Source organism: Pithys albifrons, chromosome 8 (assembly GCF_047495875.1).
Source record: "Pithys albifrons albifrons isolate INPA30051 chromosome 8, PitAlb_v1, whole genome shotgun sequence".
NCBI classification, from domain to species: domain Eukaryota; kingdom Metazoa; phylum Chordata; class Aves; order Passeriformes; family Thamnophilidae; genus Pithys; species Pithys albifrons.
In genome coordinates, this window is record NC_092465.1 from 11,413,408 (window position 1) to 11,435,990 (window position 22,583).

The 22,583-nt window shown below is 41.9% G+C and overlaps 1 protein-coding gene across 1 annotated transcript in view; it reads right to left on the reverse strand.

Moving 5' to 3' along the window:
- PDIA5 (protein disulfide isomerase family A member 5) overlaps positions 1-22,583 on the reverse strand; it is a 101,110-nt gene that overhangs the window by 77,548 nt on the left and 979 nt on the right. Inside the window, exons 2-3 of the mRNA XM_071562321.1 lie at positions 11,848-11,974; positions 8,980-9,067 (exon numbers count right to left, since the gene is read on the reverse strand). Coding sequence (XP_071418422.1) covers positions 8,980-9,067; positions 11,848-11,974 — 215 coding nt within the window. The remainder of the gene's footprint in view (positions 1-8,979; positions 9,068-11,847; positions 11,975-22,583) is intronic.

Below are 22,583 nucleotides of genomic sequence, written 5' to 3' on the forward strand. Positions count from 1 at the left end.
ATGTGCACGCGCTGTGTGGCCACGGCACTTCGATGCCACTGTGCTGGCACCTCCAACACTGGGCAGTGACGACTGCACCCAGCTTTCTTTTTCACTCACACCTACAGTGTTTCCAGGCACAAAAGAAGTAATAAAAAAAACGCTGACAGAACAAATTTAAGCAATGAGGTCAGTAAATCTGCCTGCTTAAAAACTCTCATTCCTCTATCAGCATATCGTGTAACCACATGTGAACCACAGACCTCACAATCTCTAAACAGATTTTCTCTATTATCTGTACATCTCTCCATCTGAAACAGGGCTTAATAATCCATGTAAATAAGGCTTCAGCAGCCCCTTATATCACAGTTGTGCCTGTAGACTCCAATGCAACAGAGCCTCTGTTGTATCACTGGCTGAACAGACAAACACTGTCACTGTCCCAACAGCTGGAAGAGAGAAAACTGAACGAGTAAGGAAGAACAGGCTCCAAGAGCAAGGCAAAATGGCAGAGCAGAAACAGGATTGTTACACAGCAAACCTCCCAACACTGGAAAAGCTTTGAAAAGTACTAGTCAAAGCTGTCATCTTGTTACCAGCACAATCTCTCATTCTTGTCTCTATTATTTAAGTGCTTTCATTCTTTTATGTTATAGTGAAACTTACTGTACAGAGAGCAACTCCAGTTATAACTTCAGGAAAGTTCAACTGCAATTCCAGCCCAGGCATCAGAAGTAAATTGTCAAACAGGGTTTCCCAGCCCAATGAACAGACTCTGCAACACCCTCTGGCTACCTTCCATAGAATACTCTCTCTAGACAACAGACTGATGTCTATCCTGAAAAAGCATGTAGTTGAGATCCTGCCAAACAACTAATTGAGCTTGTGACCCAAAAAAAGCAGCAAAAGGGGTGTCAGGTGGAAAAATGTCCTCAATCCACCTAAAAATAAAAAACACATTTGCACTTGCACACCTAATGTGAAAGAGGAAGTCATTAACCATCAGTTGTAGTCAGATGTGCTCCTACAAGGTTTCGAAATCAAAAATGCAATTCATTATCCATTGTTGGGGACAATATGGGATTTTGACTACGCTCCTTGTAGTCATCGATCCCACCCTCATCCATTTACAATACAGCAGCTTGTGGACTTTGCTGACCAAACAAAAAAATATTGACTCTTGCAAAACTCTCCTCCTTTCAGACTGCAGGTATCGCCTGCCCCCCCATCATCCTCACCTCTCCCTCCCATCCCAGGACAGCCGCTGCCACAACTATTGCTGCTGACAGCATGTAACATTTATAAGTCTCCTCATATTCTTTAAAGATCCCAGACCTTTATGTATCACTCTCCTGAGACAGATCTGAAATCAGAAATGAAAAAAGAAATTAAAAAAACCCACTTCTCAACCATCAGCCTGGCTTGCAAAAGCACTTCTCCAAAGAGCAGGACGGTAATGGCTTCCATCTACTCGAACAGAAAACCCATACTCAGCTACTCGTGCAGACAGGCACTTTGATACTCCACTCCTGAGTGAGCTTTAAGAACCTGCAGGCACCAAAATAGGCACAGGACCCAAGAGAAACGGAGGCAGAAGTAATCAGCACAGGAAGCTTAAATACAAGATTTATCTCAGAAAACAAAGCAACATTTTGCTCCCATTCTAGGTTCCTGATGGAAATTATCTTATGAAAGAGGTAACAATAGCAACAGGTTTCCATAGCACAGAACAAATGAGCCACTCAAACAGTGCGGCAGATGAAAAGCTGGAATCTTTTAAGGGATAGGGGAGCATGAAAACCAAAACCCAAAAACCTACTGCTGGAAAGAGTTAAAAATAAGGACTAGCAGAGGAGCAGGACAGAGTCTCATCTGAATTTAGGGCTGATTTTACCCCCTAAAATACAGTAAAAATTCCAACTGTGACCTGGAAAGTGATTGCAGCCTTCTGCTCCAAACACTACCCTGGAACGTGCCAGGAATGCAAACAGAATAATCCATGTGCTGTGGAGACCCAGCACCACTTGTCACCCAATACAAACGACTCCCTGGGCCCATTAGTCAATTAGAGAGGCCACGAATCTATAGAAATGAGATTAAAAAGAAGTATTTTCTGAAAATTAAAACCCATGTGATGAATTCTCACTGCAAGCAAGAGCAAGCCAAAGAGCACAAAGGAAACCAAGACAAAAAGGTAACAGGTATTGTCATATCATCAAGCAAAAACAATTAAGGTAAAAAATTATAAGCTCCAGCCCTGCAGAAAGTCAAGATGTTATTAATGAACGCTACTTTCCATGGAAATACAAATCAGCAAGAGGCACTTGGCAGCCCACACACCTGCACAGAAATAAGGTGAACACATTCACAGGAGCTATCAAAGTCTGTGCAGAAACTTCTAAAACCAAGGAACACTCCACCTCTTTGCAAAGCAGCAGCTCTCCTCATCAGGCCTCTGCTAACTCACACAACCTGGCACAGGGGAGCACTGCCCTAACCTTGGACACAATGTGACTACCACTCTGTCTTGAGTTCACACTAATCTAAGACCTACACAAAGCAGGTTTTGTACGTGTCACCCCAAGATACACAGACACTGCAGCACATTGCACTGTTCCTCTGATGTCCTTTAGTGACTTTTAGCTGCACTATGGGCCTGGAGAGGATGGATGTTGGAGGATGCTTTAAACAAAGCACTGGACGCAGGAAAATGAAGGTAACTTTCTTTAAATCTTAGCTTGCTTACTCTTCATTTTGGTTTGAAAAGCAGCAACTCTGAAGATTCAGTTAATGAGCAATTCTAGGCAAAACACATGGAATACTCACAGTTAGGATGAAAATCAGACACGAGCCCAGCCTCACATACCCAGCTACTACTGTGGATTTTAGTTAAATGACCTGCATTTCTCAGTTAATGCAACACACCTAATTGAATGGGTTTATGCCAGGAACTGAGAGCCTACTTCTAAAGAATTTTTTTCCAGACTGGCATAACACTTCCTGCATGGCCACTCTTATAGGAATATAAAAGGATTTTAATGTGAATGAGCATTAACCACCATGCAGACAGGTTATGACAGAGACAAAAGGGAGGCATCGAAAATCTATGCTGTAAATGCACAGTTTGCCCACATAAACTGCATCCACACAAGGACCACACTGTCAGTATAACTCACTTGCAAAGTGTTCCTGAAGGACACCTGCACTCCTCCCCTGCAAACAGAGCCTCTGCTACCTCCACCTAAAATGTGCCCTCCACTCGGAGCTGCTGCTGCCCTTCACCTTCAAGAATAAAAGGCAGAAATCCCAGACACTGCAAATCTACTTGGATGGAAGGTGCTGCATCAGGGCAATAGCACCACTCCTTTTTTCTTTTTTTTTCCTCAATTAGATCTGGTAATTTTTATTTGCAATTTCAAAGCTTTTTATCAGCTTTAAAATTCAGCTACAAGAATTCTCTTAAATAAATCCTACTTCTGAGTGACTTTATACGAGTAAAGGTAAAAACTAGAGAGTAAAATGACACTTAACACCATCTGTACCAGCAGCCTTATTTCTAAAACATCTCCCTGCTACATGAAGGCATTAAACACATTTATTAATAATTGTGCATATGAGTAAAGCCTTTCTGCATCAAGGCATTAGGAAGTTAGAAATTTGGGAGGATTTCATCTAAAAGGCAGATAAACACAGATATTGGTGGAAACCCCAGAATGTACAAGTACTCGCGAGATCTGGCTCGCATGAACCAGCACATTTAGCTGTGTAGCCTTGAAAGTACTTCTTTACCAGCCAAATTATGGTCTTACCTTTATGTTAAGTGTCAGAGGACTCCTACAATAACAAGTAGTTATTGGGGAAGAGGACTACAAGAATGATGCACATGACACATAAAAGGGACTAAAAGAATGGCACGCTTAAGCAGAAAAAGTGGGATTAAAACCAAACGAAAATTAGTCAGACATTTTAACCAGATGGCATTTCCTCTTCCAAGCAGTCTGATGTGCTAAAGCCAAGCACACGCGCTATGACAGCAGATGGAAACCACACAGCTTTGTTTATGTTTGGGACCTACAGTAAAGGGAACCATGCAAGTTTGAGCAGAGAACAATTATCCAGAGCCAAAGAAACGGGTGTTTTTTGAAAATATCAATCCACAACTGGGCAGGAGTTATAATTAATAAAAAACTTGAGACAATTCATTAACAGGAAAACCCAGGAGTGTTCACTAAATCATATTCAGGATGGAAAGAGCTACTTTCAACCTCTTCAAAGCTGCACCACAATGTGCTTTATAACCTGCCAAACATATTTGCTCTTCAACAAAGCCATTTTACTTTCTTTCCACTTCAACCCAAACTAGTTACGCTCTTCCACGCTGTCCTTGGTCACACCATGGTCTATCACAAAACCCACTCAAGAAGACTAGAGAGTAAGTTTATAAGAATTATTTTTCAAAACCAGAACTCAGGACATCACACACTGGGACTCAAGCTTTATCTGCTTTAAAGACAAGCAACAAAACCTTTGGCTTTCATTCAAGAGGCATTTCCATCTTTTTGTGTTCCCAGGCACATCACTTTGTACCATTCACTTGCCACCATAAGGATTTGCCGGGAGTTTCTATTTTTCACAAAACTCCACTTTTATTTGACCACATCAATGCTTCACCCCCAGTTGTACGATGCCTCAAAAGGAGGTTTTGAGGGACGAGGGGGGACAGAGAGGCTCTGCAGCACAAACCCCAGCCTGCTGTTGGAGTCAGCAGCTGTCAGTCTTGTACAACAGGACACAACCTTTTCTTTTTTGCAGACATCTTAAGCTTTCAACTTCCTATGATGCCCTTAATTTTTCCAACTTTTTATCAGCCTACAACTAAAAAAATAATTCAGTAAACAGCCCAACCCTCTGCTTTCCTACATGCCCATTTCAATAGTATCTGAATGACCTAAAGAGCACTCATTCATGCTGCTGCAGAAATCTTCCTTTCAAAGTTCTCCCAACTCTTTCTAAACATTGACTAATGAATCAGGCAATATTTACCCTGTTGTTTGGAAAAAAGAAACACCTTTTGTAACAGCACAAAGTAACAAGAAATGACTCATTCAAAGAGCCAGGAGCAGAAGCAGCAACTCTCAGCTTCTATTAACGTGTCATCTCCCCAGACACGAGTCCCAAAACTCCTGCTCTCAAGATGACTGATCCATCTCTGGAACAGTGAAAATTCAGCAACCTGCAATATTGTGCTCTATCCCTCGATACAATGCAACTCACCAGACATGATTAATTGAAATATTGTTTTGCCTCTCACACCACCATTCATTCAACATCAAATGCCTCAGCGAGGGCTTCCTAATTAAAACATGGAAAGGCTAAAATTAAACATTTTTTTTCACATTATGAGTGAGCCTTTCACTCACAACTGAAAGAGCTTCATGTCTAACTGTGTACAGAGCCACATATGCTATCTCAGCACACAGCAGCGAGCAGTGACCACTTCAATGCTGCAAGCAATTCTTGTGCTGCCCCTTCATATATAGAAGGAGGTGCCAAAAGGACCAAAATCTCCTGACTGAGGACCTTATCTACAGTGCCACATGCAGAGGTGTCCCAGGGCACGTTGTGCTCATATGGCCCTGCTCCAGCATGGCATTAAAGTGAGCCCAATTAAGCAGCCAAAGCAGGCACCTGGCATTCCCAGCCCCACATCCCCAAGCCTAGGCACTCTGGGGATCTCTGCTACCCTGCCCAAAAGTGACAAAATAAGCGGCAACCTGCTCTTGTCTCAGCAAGAAACCAAGTATTTCCCTACATTGTGCTGAAAACTAACTTCTCTTCCCTAGTTTCCCTGAGAACTGTTCCACCTGGAACTGAAAGTTTGGGTCTAACCTCTGTCTCATAGCACAGACCCGTAAGAAGCCAGGGCCAAGGAACACAGTTTCTACGCAAACCAGCAACTCAGGCAGCCCACTTCCAGCCACAAATCTGCACACTCCCCTCCACTGTACAGAATAAAGAACATACTGCAGAGACTTAGCAATCCATAATGATCTCCCTCAGTGGAGCAGCATGTTCTTACTGTCTCCTGAAAATGACGGGAAGGAGAATGACAAGAAACAAAAAAGCACCATCCAGAAAGAAAGAAAAGGAAAGGACTGCCATCATCGCCACAGGGAAGCAGAGACACAAACCAGAACTCTGCATGTATGCCAGCCTTGCCAATGCTTGGATCTGAAGGCAAAGAAGCCCAGTACAGCAGGGATGTGAAGAGCAAAGCCAAAATTTCCTGCTAAATATTGCTGCCAAACAAGACATTTCTTGTCAGTATTTGTAAAACAAATTGAGCCTGTGCTGTAAATATCTCTGCATCTGTGTGCTGTTTGTTTCGGCATGAAGGCTTGCAAATAAGCTTCCAGCACACTTGCAGCAGAATAGCTTGAGCCACTCTGGTAGGAGCCAGCTGTCCAGGCCTTACAGCTGGCCCATTGTGACCTGTGACACACAGCACTACTGCAGCCTCTCTGGTATTATCCCTGCAACAAGGTGGGCAGCAGTTTGCAGCCACCTGTATACAATAAAAAAGATAAAAAAGCAGTAAGCAAAGGAAAAAACCTTTCAAGAAAAAAATTGTTTCAAAATTACCTCAACACTACAAGATTGATTTCAGAATGCTTCCGAAGATCAAGAAGCAAATCAACCACAAAATTTGGTTCAGGCTCAAACTACTTGTTTGGGGGCTTTTTTTGCATCCACTGAGACCTCTCCTTACCATGCGCCAGTCTTCCAGCTCACCTTGCCCCATCAGGCAAGTTCACAAACTCTGTTAATGACATCCCTTTTCAGGAATGATAGAAGGGATAGAAGGACATCTCTGAAAAATGGCCACCTAATTTTTCCAGGTTCTTTCCAAACAAGTAATCCAAAAGAAAGCACTGCTTCACCGTCAAAGTCAGAGTAACACCTTATGGCCAAGTCACAGCACCCTGGCCACTGCCTGCCACTCATTAAGTGGCAATCTGATAGTAATATTACCAGCATCAAATCAAATTTTGGGAATCTACTAATCTATTCTCTGCTCTCCCAACCTCTTATGGCACGACCATCATCAGGCTGCTTCACCATCTGAGATTAAGTCACCTGTCATTACAAACAGGAAGCTTAACTTAAATATTTCCCCATGTGGCCAGAGGAAAGACACTGCAAGTACCAAGCCTCCTATGAAATGTATCAAAGCACTACTGGAGGAGACTTGAAAATATATTTCTTGCAAGTAACTTCCATAACAAGAGTTGATTTAAATGTCGACATTTGGAACTATAGAGCTTATTAGGATCTGATGAATTGAAGTTTAGTTTAGAGCAAAACCAAACAATACATTTCCCTCCCCATCACCATCACTTAAAAACTCAGGAGTGCAGACTGACCCAATGAACTAAGTGCTAAAACTTCCCTAGATTTCAACCGGAAGTCCTAAACACTGAATCTTTCCTTCTCCAGCCCACAACTAAAATAAATGCTGGACATGGTTATTGCTTAGTTGTATTATAGCACATTTTGAATACATTTGTATACACATGCCATGTACACTCACAGTAAACACTAAGTCCCTCAACACAGAGTAGCCTAAAACAAAAGACACAAGAAGGTAATGACGCCTCCAGTCAGAAATGGGGCTGATTAGAAACTGAAGCCAAGAGGCTGACTCAGTGATCTACTTGCTAGCCCTCATTACTGGCAACCAAAAATTACTTATCAGTGCTTTTGTCAGAAAGCTTTCACAGATTTCAGAGGCATGCCAGATTTCCACACAACCTTCACCTCATCAGGGTCAATACAATTTATCTGCTGGCTTTTCAGCAGGTGGGAAGCAGTACAGGTGCCACTGACCTCCAAGGAACAACCCTGCTTTCTGCCAGCAGATGACTTGGAACACTGTCCCCATCAGTCATGCAGAGCTGAAAGCATGTGTGCACTTGGATGAGCCCAACAGAATGCAAACAGAAGGCAGAATCAGAGGACTCCACGGGAGAGACACCTGCCTGGTGGCAGGGGGAGAGCAAGGCAGGTTAACCAAGCACAAAACCACGTTACCTTTGATTTACCAGTGACCCACTCGGGTCATTGACTGATGGATGGGGGTTAGTCTCCAAGTACAGTTCTAAGGGAGCCACATGATGTGCAGAGCTGACTTCACATTTGTGCACAGCATCCAATCTGTTCATACCATGGCAATCCACCCAAACACACAGGTAGGCAGCAAGCTGTTCCTCTGCAGCACAGGAAGGGGAACTTGCCACCTGCAGGCAAAGCCCTCAAAGCTGCAGAGGCAGAGAGGCACTACAGTACACAAGCTAAAACCACAAGCAATGTGTTATTGAGCTCAATCACACTGGAGGCTTTCACATCTGCAAACCAGAAGGTACACACCTGTTCATTCCTCCCCACACAGGCAACCACTTATAAAAACAAGTTTCCCTGCCTTCACGTTAAAAATTGCCAGTAACTTATACAAGCAAAGAGGAAAGCCTTTAAAATAAAGCACATTTTATTGAGAAACACAAATGAGTGGACACTTCAAAACCAAGCTATCAGCCTTACTGCTCATGCAACATTTGCTGTTGGAGCAGAACTGCACTGTTCTCCACCTGAGGCAGAACATGTGGGATTTCTCCTTTCCTGGCTTGTGGAAAAGCCACGGCAGGCAGAGTTTTCATCCTGTGTGTCCCTTATGAAAGGCAATGCTAACTGGGGTCTCCAGCTTCAGGCTGAAAAACATCCTGTCAGAGAAGCAGACAACAGCGATAAGGGAAAAAAACATTCCCCACCACGGGTCCAAAGAAAGAGAGGGTGGTAAGATACAGGCTCCCTACAGAAGAAACTGCACAGAATGATGTGGGTTCAGTTAAAGGCAAAGGGTTTCAGAGACATCAAAAAAAAAGGTAGCAATAAAAGCCAAAAGGAGAGAGGGGAAAAAAGGAAGGCAAAGAGCGCGACACGTACCCACAGTCTATCCAGCCTATAGTACCTCGTCCTTTCACCTCCTGGGCCACACTGGACAATAATCTGAGCGAGCTTTCTGCAGCAGCAGCTGGAAGACAAAATAAAATAATAAAAATAAATCAACAACAGCATAACTTCTCCACACAGAACAACACAATGGCATGTTTCTTTGTTGTGAAGCACTGGAAGACCATTCTGTCTAATTTGAAGAAACCAGTATGACAGGGATCAGTAAAAACAGCTTCCATCCCAACACTGCCTTTTCCCTGTGGCTGGGCATGAACCAGTTTGTGTCACTGACTGCTAATTAGAGCAATTTCATTCAGGACTTCCATCAGCTGTAAGGGCAAGGCACTCAGCATCTCTGTCTCTATAATTCTACCCCTGTAATACAGAGAAAATAACACACTTAATTCTCACAGTAACTCTTGGAGCCACCCAAACCAACAGTCCTAAGGAGCACCCAGAAATGGGCCTTCCAAGAACTTGGCTAATTACAGATATCCAACAGAGACTTTTATAATGCCACGCCACATGTGTAGATTTCACAAAACACTTCCATTCCAAAATAGTCTCATAAATGCTATTGAAAATAAACAGAAGAGAAAAATATAGTGGTACAAAGAAGTATCCAGGCACCTCAAAAATTTAACAGGAACTGTTTCCTTCCTCAATAAACAGGAAATAGAAACCCAGAGCCTCTTCCAGATCTCCACAACTACTTCAAGAAATTGAATGTAAGAATGGCTATACTGGGTCAGACCACATGATTCTACAGAATCTTGTCTTCAGCATTTGAGAAAGTGATGGCCTGTAGATGTCCAAGTAGAAAAGTCAAGCTAGTGGGATATTTGAGGGATACCTCTCAAACAATCTCTAAACCTCCACAATTTTTACCTCAGCAACCTCCTGAGCCAAGAACAGCTTGTTTGTATTTGACAGCCTTTGCCTGGGCCTGGTGCCATCAGACACCAACCCACACACATCAGCTCTCAAGAAACTCTCCTACCACCCCCGCTACTGATAACCTGCCACTGCTCCCTCTCCCCAACACAGGGACAGACACACGGGGGAATTCTCTGCATGTGGAACAGTTTGACAAACATACTCTTAAAAATAAACATTCAGGGACCCACTTGTCCCCAAGGACCACTAGCTGAGCAGCCCTGGCAGGATATGTGGCTTGTAGGGTGAACCAAGTATTTCCTACAGATCAGGACACCTTCTGAAACCAATGAATTCTCTGCATGAGATAGAAAGTGCCACCCAGTTCTACTCAGCTGGGAATGAAAGCCTTTCTTCCAGTAGTATGATCAGATGCTGGTCAACATCTCATCACAGCTGGGGGATGTATATCTGGGATTAGAATTGCACCTCCAAACTCCTCTCTCTTTTTTTCCCCCCCTCCTCTCTTTCTGGGTGACAGAATTCTAATTGTGCAAGGATCACTGTTCTAGGAAGAAACATTAATCCCACAGTCAGGTCTGCATGCAATGCTTTAGATTTCTAAAACCAACCAATTAAATAACAAAAACAGAAAAAAAAGAAATCTCCATAACATGGCTTTTGAACAATGCCCATAGGGCAACATTTATTAGATGAGTGTCATAGCTGAAGTGTTCTGGTTGTGCTGCTAAAAATGAAAGCAACCACCACTTAAAATATTAAGCGTAAAAAGAAAATTTTCCCTTTAAGAAGCTGAATAATACAGATGTCTTTTTATCTAAAGTGTTCCTTTCAAAATCAAAAAGCATTAGAAACTCTTTCATGGTTTTCACTTTGAACCTGTTACTACAAAACCATTTGGCCAAGTTCAAGCGTTAAAAGTTCCCCACTATAGCAAAACACAAGTCTTTTAACAGAAAATAAGTCACATATATAATTTTAACTGTTTCAGAATAAGCATATCTTCAGGAAACAAAGATAATTATTACAGCCCCTGCACATCTTTGTCTGCAGTATTCTCTGATACTGGGGAGATAAGGGGAAGAGGATATTAATTACCATATACTGCTCCCATTTGATACACTACAAACCCACAGCAAGTCTACCATCACTGTATTTAATTAAGACCTTTGCAACAGGTCAGAAAAGGAGGACCCAGTGCCCAAACAAAGCATTATCCTGTACTGCTTGCCTACAGGAAGGAAAAGGAAGCAACAACAAAAACAATACAGCACTAAGGAAAACTGACACGTTTTACTTATTCTCCAATGACTTCCACATTCATAACAGCATTCTGCACACCAAAACAAACAAGACAACAGTATAGCAGGAGAACAGAGGAAAAGGAAGAGCATTCAGGTAAATAAACAGCTAGAAAGGAGAGTCTGAATGAAAGAGAAGACAAAAAAAAAGATTTAAGGGGACAGGTGGCATAATGTGAGATGAGTCATTTATCCCTCTTACACAACAGTTCATTTTTTTATTTTTGTATTTTGTTAATTGAAGTTGAAAGACAACCATAGGACACTCAAAGCTGTCAGCAGCAAAGATGGATTGATTTCAGTACTGTAACTATTCATTAAGCCTTTCAGTGTCACCAGGAAATCAAAACTTGCAAACTACTGTGATAAACACACCAGAAAGCTCTTATTAGAGGGAGCCATTTCTGGAGACAAAGTCAGAATTTAGTACATTTTTGCCAATGTGACAGAGCAATTAGAAGGCCAAATTAAGATGACTCTGATTTGAAACATGAAGAGCCTCAGAGTTAGAACGAAGGACACCAATCCTGAAGAAGCCCTTGTAGTCACTTAGAAGCCCCTTGGTACACACCTTGCTGGTGTCACAACACAGTGACATCCAGAAGAAAAGAAAAAAAACCAAACAAAACTCAAACAAACAAACAAAAAAAAGGGAACTTACCAGATTTGGAATACAGCACTAGTATGTTATTCCGGGTCCTGAGAAGCTTCTTAAAATCCTTGTGATCACTTATTTTTTCTATGAGTGGAGACACCTTCAAGGAGTACACAAATGCTGGCAAGAATGCCTATGGAAACACAAAGGCAGAAACATCAGTAACAGCTTCCGTGCGGAGAAAACAAAATACAAAGAGAAACTGCTTTTGCAAATTGCCTCAACATTTTTCTGCAATCTTGAGACACACAGCCTTAAATAAACTATCATATTGATTTGATCGGTAAAAGCTAAAAAACAACAGTCATGCACATGATTTGTTGAAACTGGACCAATACCATTCCTAACACGCATCCTTGAGTGGAGAGTTAAACACTACATCAAGAAATATGGTTTTAGTTAAGATGCCATCCCCTTTAAAAGTTTGTTCTCCAGTCAGACAATTAGATAAAAATTCTTATGTAAATTTAATATACTGTAACAAAAGAAGAAACCAATTGCCACCTGGAGAGCACTCTTGTCCCTGGGTCTCAGAATACACTGCAAAAGACAGCAAGAGCCATGAAGTTAAACCCATGCTGACACAGAGCAGATGAAGGAAAAGAGAACAGAATACGCAAGTAATCCAGCATCCACATTACAGCACTAAGCACAACCCTCTCCCTCCTAATCACCCTTGCACAGTGGAACAAGGCCTATGTTTCCCAGTGTCCACTCTATCACACACATGCAGCAGTGTCTTTGCCACAATATGAAGTTTGGCTTCCACTGGCCACATGGAAGGCCTGCCATTTAAGCTCACTGCATCTCAGTTCTGCATCTATGCAAAGAAATTATTTTTCGTTTTTCTTTTGGTCTATTTAAATCATGACCCTTCCAGAACAGAGTTTGTCTGCCATAAAGTAAAACTATCAAATTAAAACCATAACCTCAGCTGGGGCTTCTACTGCTCATTCGTATTGCAATAATCTTCAATAATCATCATAATAATAATCTTATCCATCAGGCTATGCTGCCTCCCTTCCACACTGTATCGAAGACATGCTAATGGAATGATTATGGGAAGCTTAGCTGGAGAAATTATCTAGCTTCCATTCACCTTACAGTAAAACCTTAACACTTAATTGCTTGGCTAAAAGCTTTAGCTCATTTGCCTAACACACACAAGAGGTTCAACATTTTCTTAATTACAGAACTGATTTTTGATCATACCTCACTCCAGATAGGCTGGAAAATGTGTCCAGGGTGAACTTCAAGAAGGGAGAGGTTGTTCTCCTTGCACCCCATGTATTACAATATGCAGCATTCAAACGTGGGACTAAGCAAATCAAAGTCAGGGCACTGCAGCCCCAGGCATGCACTTCATCACAAATTCAGCTACTTGCAAACACCACAACCACTGAAGCACAGAAACAAAACATCCACCTGAGAAACAGACTTTGTGTCAGAAGTTTTTACATAAGGAAAAGAGAGCATGGTGGAGGGAGTCCTGGCACGCAAATGGTAATGGAAAGATGCTGAGCTGAAATGGAGGTCATCCTCAAAACAACCAGGACATGTCTGGGAATTTAAAGTTACCAGAAAACACATCTATAATAAAATCTAAGAGTGAACAAGTTACCCCACTCCACAGACAGGATTCCCACCACTCAGCCCTGCTGACCAAATGGTCTAACTGTGAGAAGGAAAAGAGCACATTTGCAAGTCAGTCCCTCCCTTCAGCATAAACCTCCTTGATGCTTTACTCCGACCAAAAAACTCACATTCTTTTAAATTCAGGTGTCCATAGCTCAGTCTTCCTACCTCAGGCAAAGGAGGAATTAATCTAACTTTGACTTATGGGCAGATCTATTTAATCCTAAATAATTTATAAAATAATAAATTTCATCCTTTTTAAAAAACTTTTCCCTTCACCTCAATTTTTTGTAACTATTCAAGTGTCCTAAATTTTTATTTATGCGTTGACTTAACTGCAACTAAGGCTGAACAGCAGTGAAATGAGAAACTACCAGCTGCTTGTAGTTTAAAGAACTGGACTCAACTAAGGATACTCTAGTCTATGAACTCTTTGTCAAAAAGAAATACTTGGGCTAAAAAAAGCCACAAGAGTCACTTTCAACGTGACACCAAACAGTATAAAGAACTTTGGGTAAAGCATCTGTCCAGTTTATACTGATAGCTCAGAAGAGGGGCATTGGAATTAGAAGATCTTTAAGGTGTCTTCCAACCCAAACCATTCCATGGTTCTAAATACAGGCATTTTCCAGACGGAAAGGCTGTTCTGCAAATTTCAGTGACTTTTCTTTTTTTTTTTTGGTTTTTTTTTGTTGTTTTTTTTGTTTGTTTTTTCCCCTCCTTTCCTTCTAATGGCAGAGCTATAAACTTGAAAAATTGGATTCTGGAAACAATGACAGCTTTAACTACTGCCTTGTCAGTGTTGCCACTACTCGCAAACCCGCTGTGTTGGTGGAAGAGCAGGCGCTTGGAGGAAGGCACGTGTCACACTGCTGATATCCACGGCTACTTCACCGAATTCCTTTCCAGGTATCAAATCAATACATGTTACTCACTTTCCTGCAGTTTTACTACAGCAGCTCTCCCTGTTCCTGCGGTTTAGACCAAAACCCACTAGGAAAGACATGGTGCATACAAGCCCACTAGTCAGCCCTGCTGAATAAATCATCTCTCTTTAATTAAGATCAATGTTGCAGCCTTGGCTGGTTATTAAACCCAAAAGGTCCAAGGCAAAGGCAGAGCTGGACACAAACGCCCTGCCTGCACATTAAGGCAGCCGCAGCAACACCGGGAGGTTTATCGGCTGAGCAGGAAAGTTCACCCACCGCACCATCCGCATTTGCACTACAAGGTGTTTGCAAACTGATAAGAATTAGGTAGTTCCGCACTCTCCAGCTTCCTCCTGCTGAAATTAATCAAGACCCTACTCAGGAATAAACAAGACGCTGGTTTATTGTTAAACCTCCGGAAGAACCTTCACCTTTGCTACCAGCTCCGCTGAAGGCCAGTGATGCCAAGCACTCATTTCCATCAGATGCCACTCCCAGCCAAAGGCTGATTTGCCCTGCTCCAGAGGCAAAGCCGTGAGAACTGTACCAGCAGCTATGAAATTAAAGAGGATGGGAAAAAAGAATCCTCTGGAAGCAGTTACATTCCTCTTTTCCACAGAAAACCAGGCTCATATCCTGCACAGCCCACAGGTAAAGCAGCAGCAGAGATGAAGCTAATTGGCATGTACTGCCCTATATGAATTTAATTGTAAGATATGACTCAGGTAGATTTATTCCAGACATTTTGCAGGAGAGCTCATCAGCCAGGCACTGCCCCACCAGGCAGACTGCTTCTCGTTTAAATCCAGGGCACGAGAGGAGATGAGCACATATTAAAAAAAGAAAAGGTCAAGAAAGGTGACAGTCCCTCCTAGGCAGGAAGCCTCTTTTCATATGCGTCAGGAAGTGCTACATTCACACATATGGAAGTCTATAAATAAGAAACAAGCCAAACTCTCTTGTCACTTGAGCATCCTAAAGCTTTAAAATCTATTCACAACCGCTGCTGAAAAGTTAAGTAACTCTCCAAATATTTCCCTCAAGAACGTGCCCACCGCAGTACCTGCTAAAGTAGAAGGCGTATTAGGACCACTGTACAACATCTGTGCCACCCTTCTCAGTTACGCCAATGAGAAACTGCAGTAAAACTGAAGGAAGTTCTATCTTATTTCATGCTGTGTTTGCACAGTGCCTGGCATAACAGGTCCACATCCACGGCTGGCTCGGTGAGCTGGAACCAACACGACTGTCACCTGGTGACCTCGGATACAGGAAACTTTGGTGAAGACCTTCAGAAAAAGGCAGACTACAGGTGGCGGACTATGAAATGCAAATCTCACAGCAGTTCTAGTCTGCAGATTTCCCCCAGCTCGAGATCACAATCTGAATTTATTTTCACAGAATTTTTTATGGTGTTGGTCGCACATCAGTCATGTGACTGCAATGTCTAAGACACATGAAAGTGTCTCACATAAAACATAAGTCAACCCAAAACCTCAAGACAGTCAATTCAAAACTGTTGAGACTGCTATTCAAGTACAAGGTACAAAAAACCCCCATGTCCTAGCTCTGCCTCTGCTCTTCAAAGTACGTACTTAAATATATGATCTTGCAAGCTAGGTGGGAGAAGTCTGATCAGTCAAAAAGGTTTAATTTTCCTTTTTTCCCAACTCTCTAGCAATTCCTTGCAGAGCTGCTAAACATATGCAAGTGCTAAAGAGCAGTAAACACTCCACAAGCCCACTCCTTTAGAACTGGTACCCAAGAAACATCTGAGCTTTCAGAAACCCAAAGGCAAAGAGGTAAAGGCAAATAACTATTTGCTAATTATACTTTCAGGACTGACACTATTGAAAAATATGGTCATCCCTCAGGCCGTGTTTTCTCAGAATCATCAAGGATCTGAGAAAGCAGAGTTTATTTCTAAAGTTTTACTCCTCTCTGAATCTCATTTTAGAATGAAAAAAGGAATATCTTTCAAACTGCCTCAAGAATGTATTTTCATATTTTACATTTATTATTCAAATTAAATGTGATAAATGCTTAACTGCTGCTCCCACAGAACCCAGTTCAATTTATGAGTTGCTCCCCACAAAAGCTTCATGACAGCATGGTCTTTTGCTAAGGATAAGCAGTACCTCTGGAGAATTACTTACTTATTTATTTCACATCAAGGGCAATGAGAACACACAGCTTTCAAAAACAAGAAAACAGTAATCAAAATTAAATAAGGAAGAACTATCAGAAGAGTAGCACTGTACATGGGACAGAAAAACTAGTTTTTATTTCTCTATTTCCAGCTCAAGAGCATGAAATATATATTCCCCTGGACACAAATTATGCATGAAAAGTATAAATGGTTATGCAGCTGACACAGTGCTCAGGTGCCTGAATCCGTATGTCAACATACAATTTTTATGCACACACTAACACATGTATAATTAGGCAGACAATTTGCACGCTATTCATCAAGAATAGTTGGGGCTGACTTGCAGCACAACTGCAGCTTGGCAGGGACACAGTCTTACACTCGACCACAATTTCATAAGCCCACTTTTCAGCAAGACATTTACTTTGATTTCTGTCTTAGCTTAGCCACCCACTGGTGTCATTCTCATTTTGGGACAACAGCATTCAACCCACTGTAAATATGATCAACGAGCAACCCTGTGCATATGAAACAGATTGTGTCTGACAAGGCATTTTATAGGAATATAGCTGAAGAGGAAACCTGCCTCAAAATTCCAAGCAGTCATGGAGACGACTGAATTTAATTTCATTCTTAACTTCTTTAGGAGGGTAGCAGTTCACATTCTAAACAAGGGTCTCACCCACCACATTAAAATGGGGAGGTGGTGGGGAGGGAACAGGCAAGAAATCCCAACAGGAAGGCAGAATCTCACCTTTCCTTTCCTACTCAGTTCCCAAAATGATCCCTGTGGTGGAATGCACACTTAACTTCAGAAGGCAGATTTGAAGGAACATCTCTGTTTGTGGTGATGGTTTGTAAAACCTGCAGATCACCCGGTGGCACAGCCAGTTCCTGAGGCGCAGACAGTGTTCACATACTGAAAATACCAGGTCCAAGTCATCTCCAGGCAAGCCCAAGGGAGGAACTGATCCGTTACTTCCTTCCCCCCAGTTCTGTTGTCACTTAAAAACATAAGATGTTCAAATCCAAAGCCCCCTTGTTTACAACAATCACAGTTTGACTGCAGATGTTTTATGTTCCTTGTTCATCATACAAACCACTCCTGACCTTGTGCAATAATTGCTTGCTTTTCATTCAGGAGCCCTCCCTCTGCTGCTATTTACATTCAGGGTTGTACTGCTTTGATCACTGAGCCATTTGTAACAAATGCCTTCCAAGATGGATAGTGATAAGTAGGACAGTCCCTTTTTTCATTCCTGATTAATATCTAAAATAGCTATAGAAACATTTTAATAAAATCAGATGAGAGGAGTGGGGCTATCTCTGTTACCCAAAGGTACTTCAAGGAAGCCTGGTAAAAATTTATTCTTTCCAGGAAGGGGGGAAGAGAAAGGGTACCACTTTGGTCTCAGAATTCAGGGGTCACAAATGAAGTAGCCCCTGCAATCCCACTGGAACCACAAAACCACCTTCCCCCAACCACCTCTGCAAGGGTTCCCAAACTGCAACCTGCTGAGGACCCCCATCACAAAGGTTGCAGAGCGGTATCTGAGACTGATTCAAAACGCCACCTCTGGTCTCACCTGCAGGGCAGCAACTTCCATGCCCACAGCAGCATGGGATGGCCAGGTGAGGAGCACTGCAGCAGACACACGGAAAGATCAACAACTCCTGCACTGGAAGACTGACAGCATTTGAAAATCATAGCTTTGCCCAACAGATTTACATTTGCGGACATGCCCACGGGACACTTCTTGAGTTTCGTTTATTTCCCACACTCTCTGTGAAAGAACACAGTCTCATTCTGTAAGTAACTCAGAGCAATTAACTCTCACTTCAAGCCATTCCAGAACAAAAAACCTGAAGCACTACTGACATTTTGTTGTGGAGGGTCATATCTACAAGAGGAGACTGCCATACCTTCTTTTGTTTTCAAAGAAAGGCAAATTAAATCTTGACACAGTGTGTCTTGGTACTCTTAACTCAGGGTGAAGAATGCTACAAATAAGGCACTCCACTTAACGTGGTGCTTGCTATGTTCACTTTCCAAATATAGAAGATAGCAAAAAATACCATGGAGACGTCAAGATTTGACTAGACTCTACTGTTCATATTGTTCTTAAAAAGTGGATTTTAAGCAACAGGCATAATAGTTATACTAAAGGATGTTTTAAGGGCTCTGTGTAGCAAATTAATAGTATGGTTTATCACTGCATTTCAAATGCTCTCTGAAGGAAAACCTGTGCAACAATTTACTAATTAACAACTGACTGTAATGGGGTCAATTACTAATGCTGACAAAGAACTTTCTCCTTATTATGAATGTGAAGCTCCCTCTCTTCAGGTCAGGCTCTGGTGATATACACACACACACACACACACACATATATATATATACATATATTAAACAAGCTGTTGATGAAATAATGTTTCAGATATCACTTCTGAATGAGCACATTTGACTACGGAAGTTAAGGGCATGAGCAAAGCATATGCTACATAATCCCTCACTAAAAATTAGGTTTTCAAGAAGTTTAAAGAAGTACCACCTACTCAAGAAGGATGTAGGAGGTGCTATAAAAAGAAGACAAAAACACTATTAATGGGACTTATAAGGAAGAGAGGGCAAAAAACTGACACTTGAAAATCCCCAGCACTTTACATGGCACTTGTTATCTTCAAAGCGTTGCACAAATGTTACCTAATTAATCCTCACATTTTTCTGCCAGGTGATAGGAGACGAAGCTTAATTTTAATAGCTGGAGCAAGACTCATGCAGAAAGGAAGTGATCTGCAAGAGGCAAAAAGGAGGCAGCATCAGAAGAAACTGGCACGCAACTGATCCTAAAGCAGCTCACAACTAGAGTCATGGAAAAGTGAGGAGAGGGAGAGAAACAATCTATTTGTAGTCACCCAGCAAACAGGCTACATGACTCTAAACCCACAAACAACAGACAGGACATCATCAAGGAAGGCAAAAATGAGATTGCCTTTGTTATCTGTGTTCTGCAAGTGTAAAATTCACAGCACTCTCCACCAATGCTACCAGCTAGAAGAGTGCCAAAACTATAGACTTGCTGTCACAATTTTTTGCCATTCAAAAGCTTGAAAAGGTAGCAGGATCAAGGTAAACCACACCTTACTTCCCAAAGTGACCCTGTCTGCATCAAGAAATTCAAGGCAAAGCTAGTTTTGCAATGCAATTTGCAATCAGAATCACTGTATTTCCACTCACAGATCTCCAACCACAACTCTGAAGAAAGGTCTCACTACTTGCGTTTTACAGAAACAGAGGACCATGAGAACTGCATCACCGAAAAGCAAAAGGATGGTTAACAACAGAACAAGAACCTCTTCCAATTGCTCATGACATCATGAACTCACCCCTGGGCAGAAACACTACACCACCCTTGCAGCAACACCCCAGGGCTCTGAAGTAAACAGGCACTTTGGCACCAAAGTCAATGGATTGCAAACATCACTCCATAAGGTATGGAGTTGAGTAACAAAGCCAAGGTTTGATTTGGGAAGGGCATCTGAAGAGACAGAGCATAGCCCATGTCACAGTTTTACAAAACCATATTTTGAAGAGGGAACAGACAAAGTAGGAATAGGGTGCAGGTCAGCAAGTAAGGGATTTGTCTCTGCAATACCCTCCTTCTGACTGCTGCAAAACACTTTCCAAGGAGGTATTGTTTGTACTACTGGTGGTACAAACCATAACTGGACGGGAAGAGGCATCCTGAATTCAAATGCAAATGCCACCACACGAAACAGCACCCAAGCACTGTAGTGGTGAAGCAGTGCTTGCACCCTGACTGCAAACACCGGAGCCAAAGCCATTGCTGCCAGAGCCACCTGCAACACAGAGTGAATCGTGCCTGAGCCCTCCCTGCAGGCCTGCACTCATCATTCAGTGTCAGTGCCCACCAGTGCATTCCTGTACCTTACTGGCAAGGAGTAAGGAAGTGCCTGAGAAGCTGGAAGCCCCAAAAGTTCCTTCCAAGCCTTTCTTTGGAGGTGCTGGGTTTGAATGGCACCAGGTCAAGAAACCTGCTTCCCAACAGCTGTCAGTCAGTCAGACTCTTGACTCAGTTTTTCTGTCATTAAGTCAACACTCTGAAGACAAACTGATCTTTGCAACACTGGCATGAGATAATATTCATCGGTGTTTGCAAAGCAAACGGACCCCAGCTGCGTAATCCTGTTGGAAGCTGTGGCTGCTTTCTGCTAGGGAAAGGACAGTATCTGATATATCAGAGGAAATGCAAACCCACCTCAGCGTGAAACACCTTCCCAATGCCCTGAACAGTAAATCCAATCCTTTGAGCATGAAATACAGTCAACCACTTGATATGCCAAACAAGAAAGTATGTCTAAAGTTAATCCACAACTTCCTCATGACTCTCCAACTCATTCAATGAAAAACATTTACAGCAGGCAGAGATTACTACAGCATCTTTCTCATGTACATGTCACATACCCACAGCTACGATGAAGATAACAAATTAACATCTCCCATTAGAAGATACTGAAATGTTTTCTCCATCCAGCTTGGTATGTTTTCTTTTACATGCAGGAACTCTTATAGAGATAAGGATTTCAATTCTCAGAAGCTATCTCCAATTTCGGGTCAAAAAATGAGCCCTATTTTTCAGGAGTGCCCCGCATGCACAACTCTAGCTGCTGTTCCAGGTACACTGCAAGTACTCAGCAATTCCAGAAAAAACTGCAAACACGTTTGGGTCCAGGAAAAAGGACCAGCTGGAAGGAAAGAATGTTCTCATTGACCTACCAAGCAGCTGCCACTATCTTCACTTTAACTTTACACACTGAGAATGTCCTGATTTAACAGCCTCACTGACTTTTCAAACATTGACTCCAGAAAAATTTAAAAGCAGGTTTTGCAATGTCACAGCTGTAGGCTAGTTTTTCAATCCTGGAGTACAGCGAGTTACATATTTCAGGATGAAAAATCACACCTTCAAGTGCAAGATAATGCAAATTGGAAGAAATAATTTAAACTACTTGTACACAGCAAAGGGGAAAGAATTAGCTGAATCAACAGCTCAATGAAGACATCTGCTCAGCATGCAGCATCACAGAGCAAATAAAATGCTCTGGCAAATTAAGAAAGGTAAGAGAGAATAATGTAGATAAATTAAAATGGCTTCGTATAATTCCACTAACAACAGCAGGCCTGCTCTGCTCATCTCAAAGATACCAGTTCTGCAACACAAAAGGTCCAAAGAAGGCAACTGGAATAGCCAGTAACAACAGATTCGTATGAAGAAAACTGGGGAAAAAAATCTTTTAATCTACAAAAAGAAATCACAGAAAAATATTTACATTAACATAAAATGAATGTTACAGTAAGATAAGGTCTGACAGTCACAGTGGCTAATAGTAGGAAATACCAGAAATAACGCCATGTGTTTAGTTATTTTGAATGAAGTGAAAATTCAGACTACTTGTAACTCCGCTTGGTCCACTGTATACACAATCCAAGGAATGCACTGCCATAAGTATCCCTGAGAAAAGTACTGTGTGTATTAAAGATGAGCCACAGGGGAAAGAAAGCCACCTCTCCAACATTTTAGGAAGAGCTCAGCCTCACTTCAGTTTCACTTGAAATCAATAAAGTGCATATGGCAGAGGTCTGTCCTTCTAGATCAAGCTTAAAACAAAACAAAAATTGTTCAGGATGCACAGCATTTCTTTTCCCCCCTCCTGAATGAGCAGACAGCTATGCCCTGGACAGGGGGGAAAGGCTACACCAGACAGGGCCAATATTTCTGTCCCACAATGGCAATTTTAATATTAGTACAGAATAAGCACAGGACAATTAGTGATTCCACACTTGATTTGTATGAATTAGATGAGCACTCCTCAGTCACGCATTTCCAAATACATTTCAGATCACTCATGCATAAAAAAATTAACGTAATTTTTCATTAATTATTAACTCCATTTTTCCGGGGAGAAGGATGAACTGTAGATCACGACAAAAAAGTGAATAAAGCAGT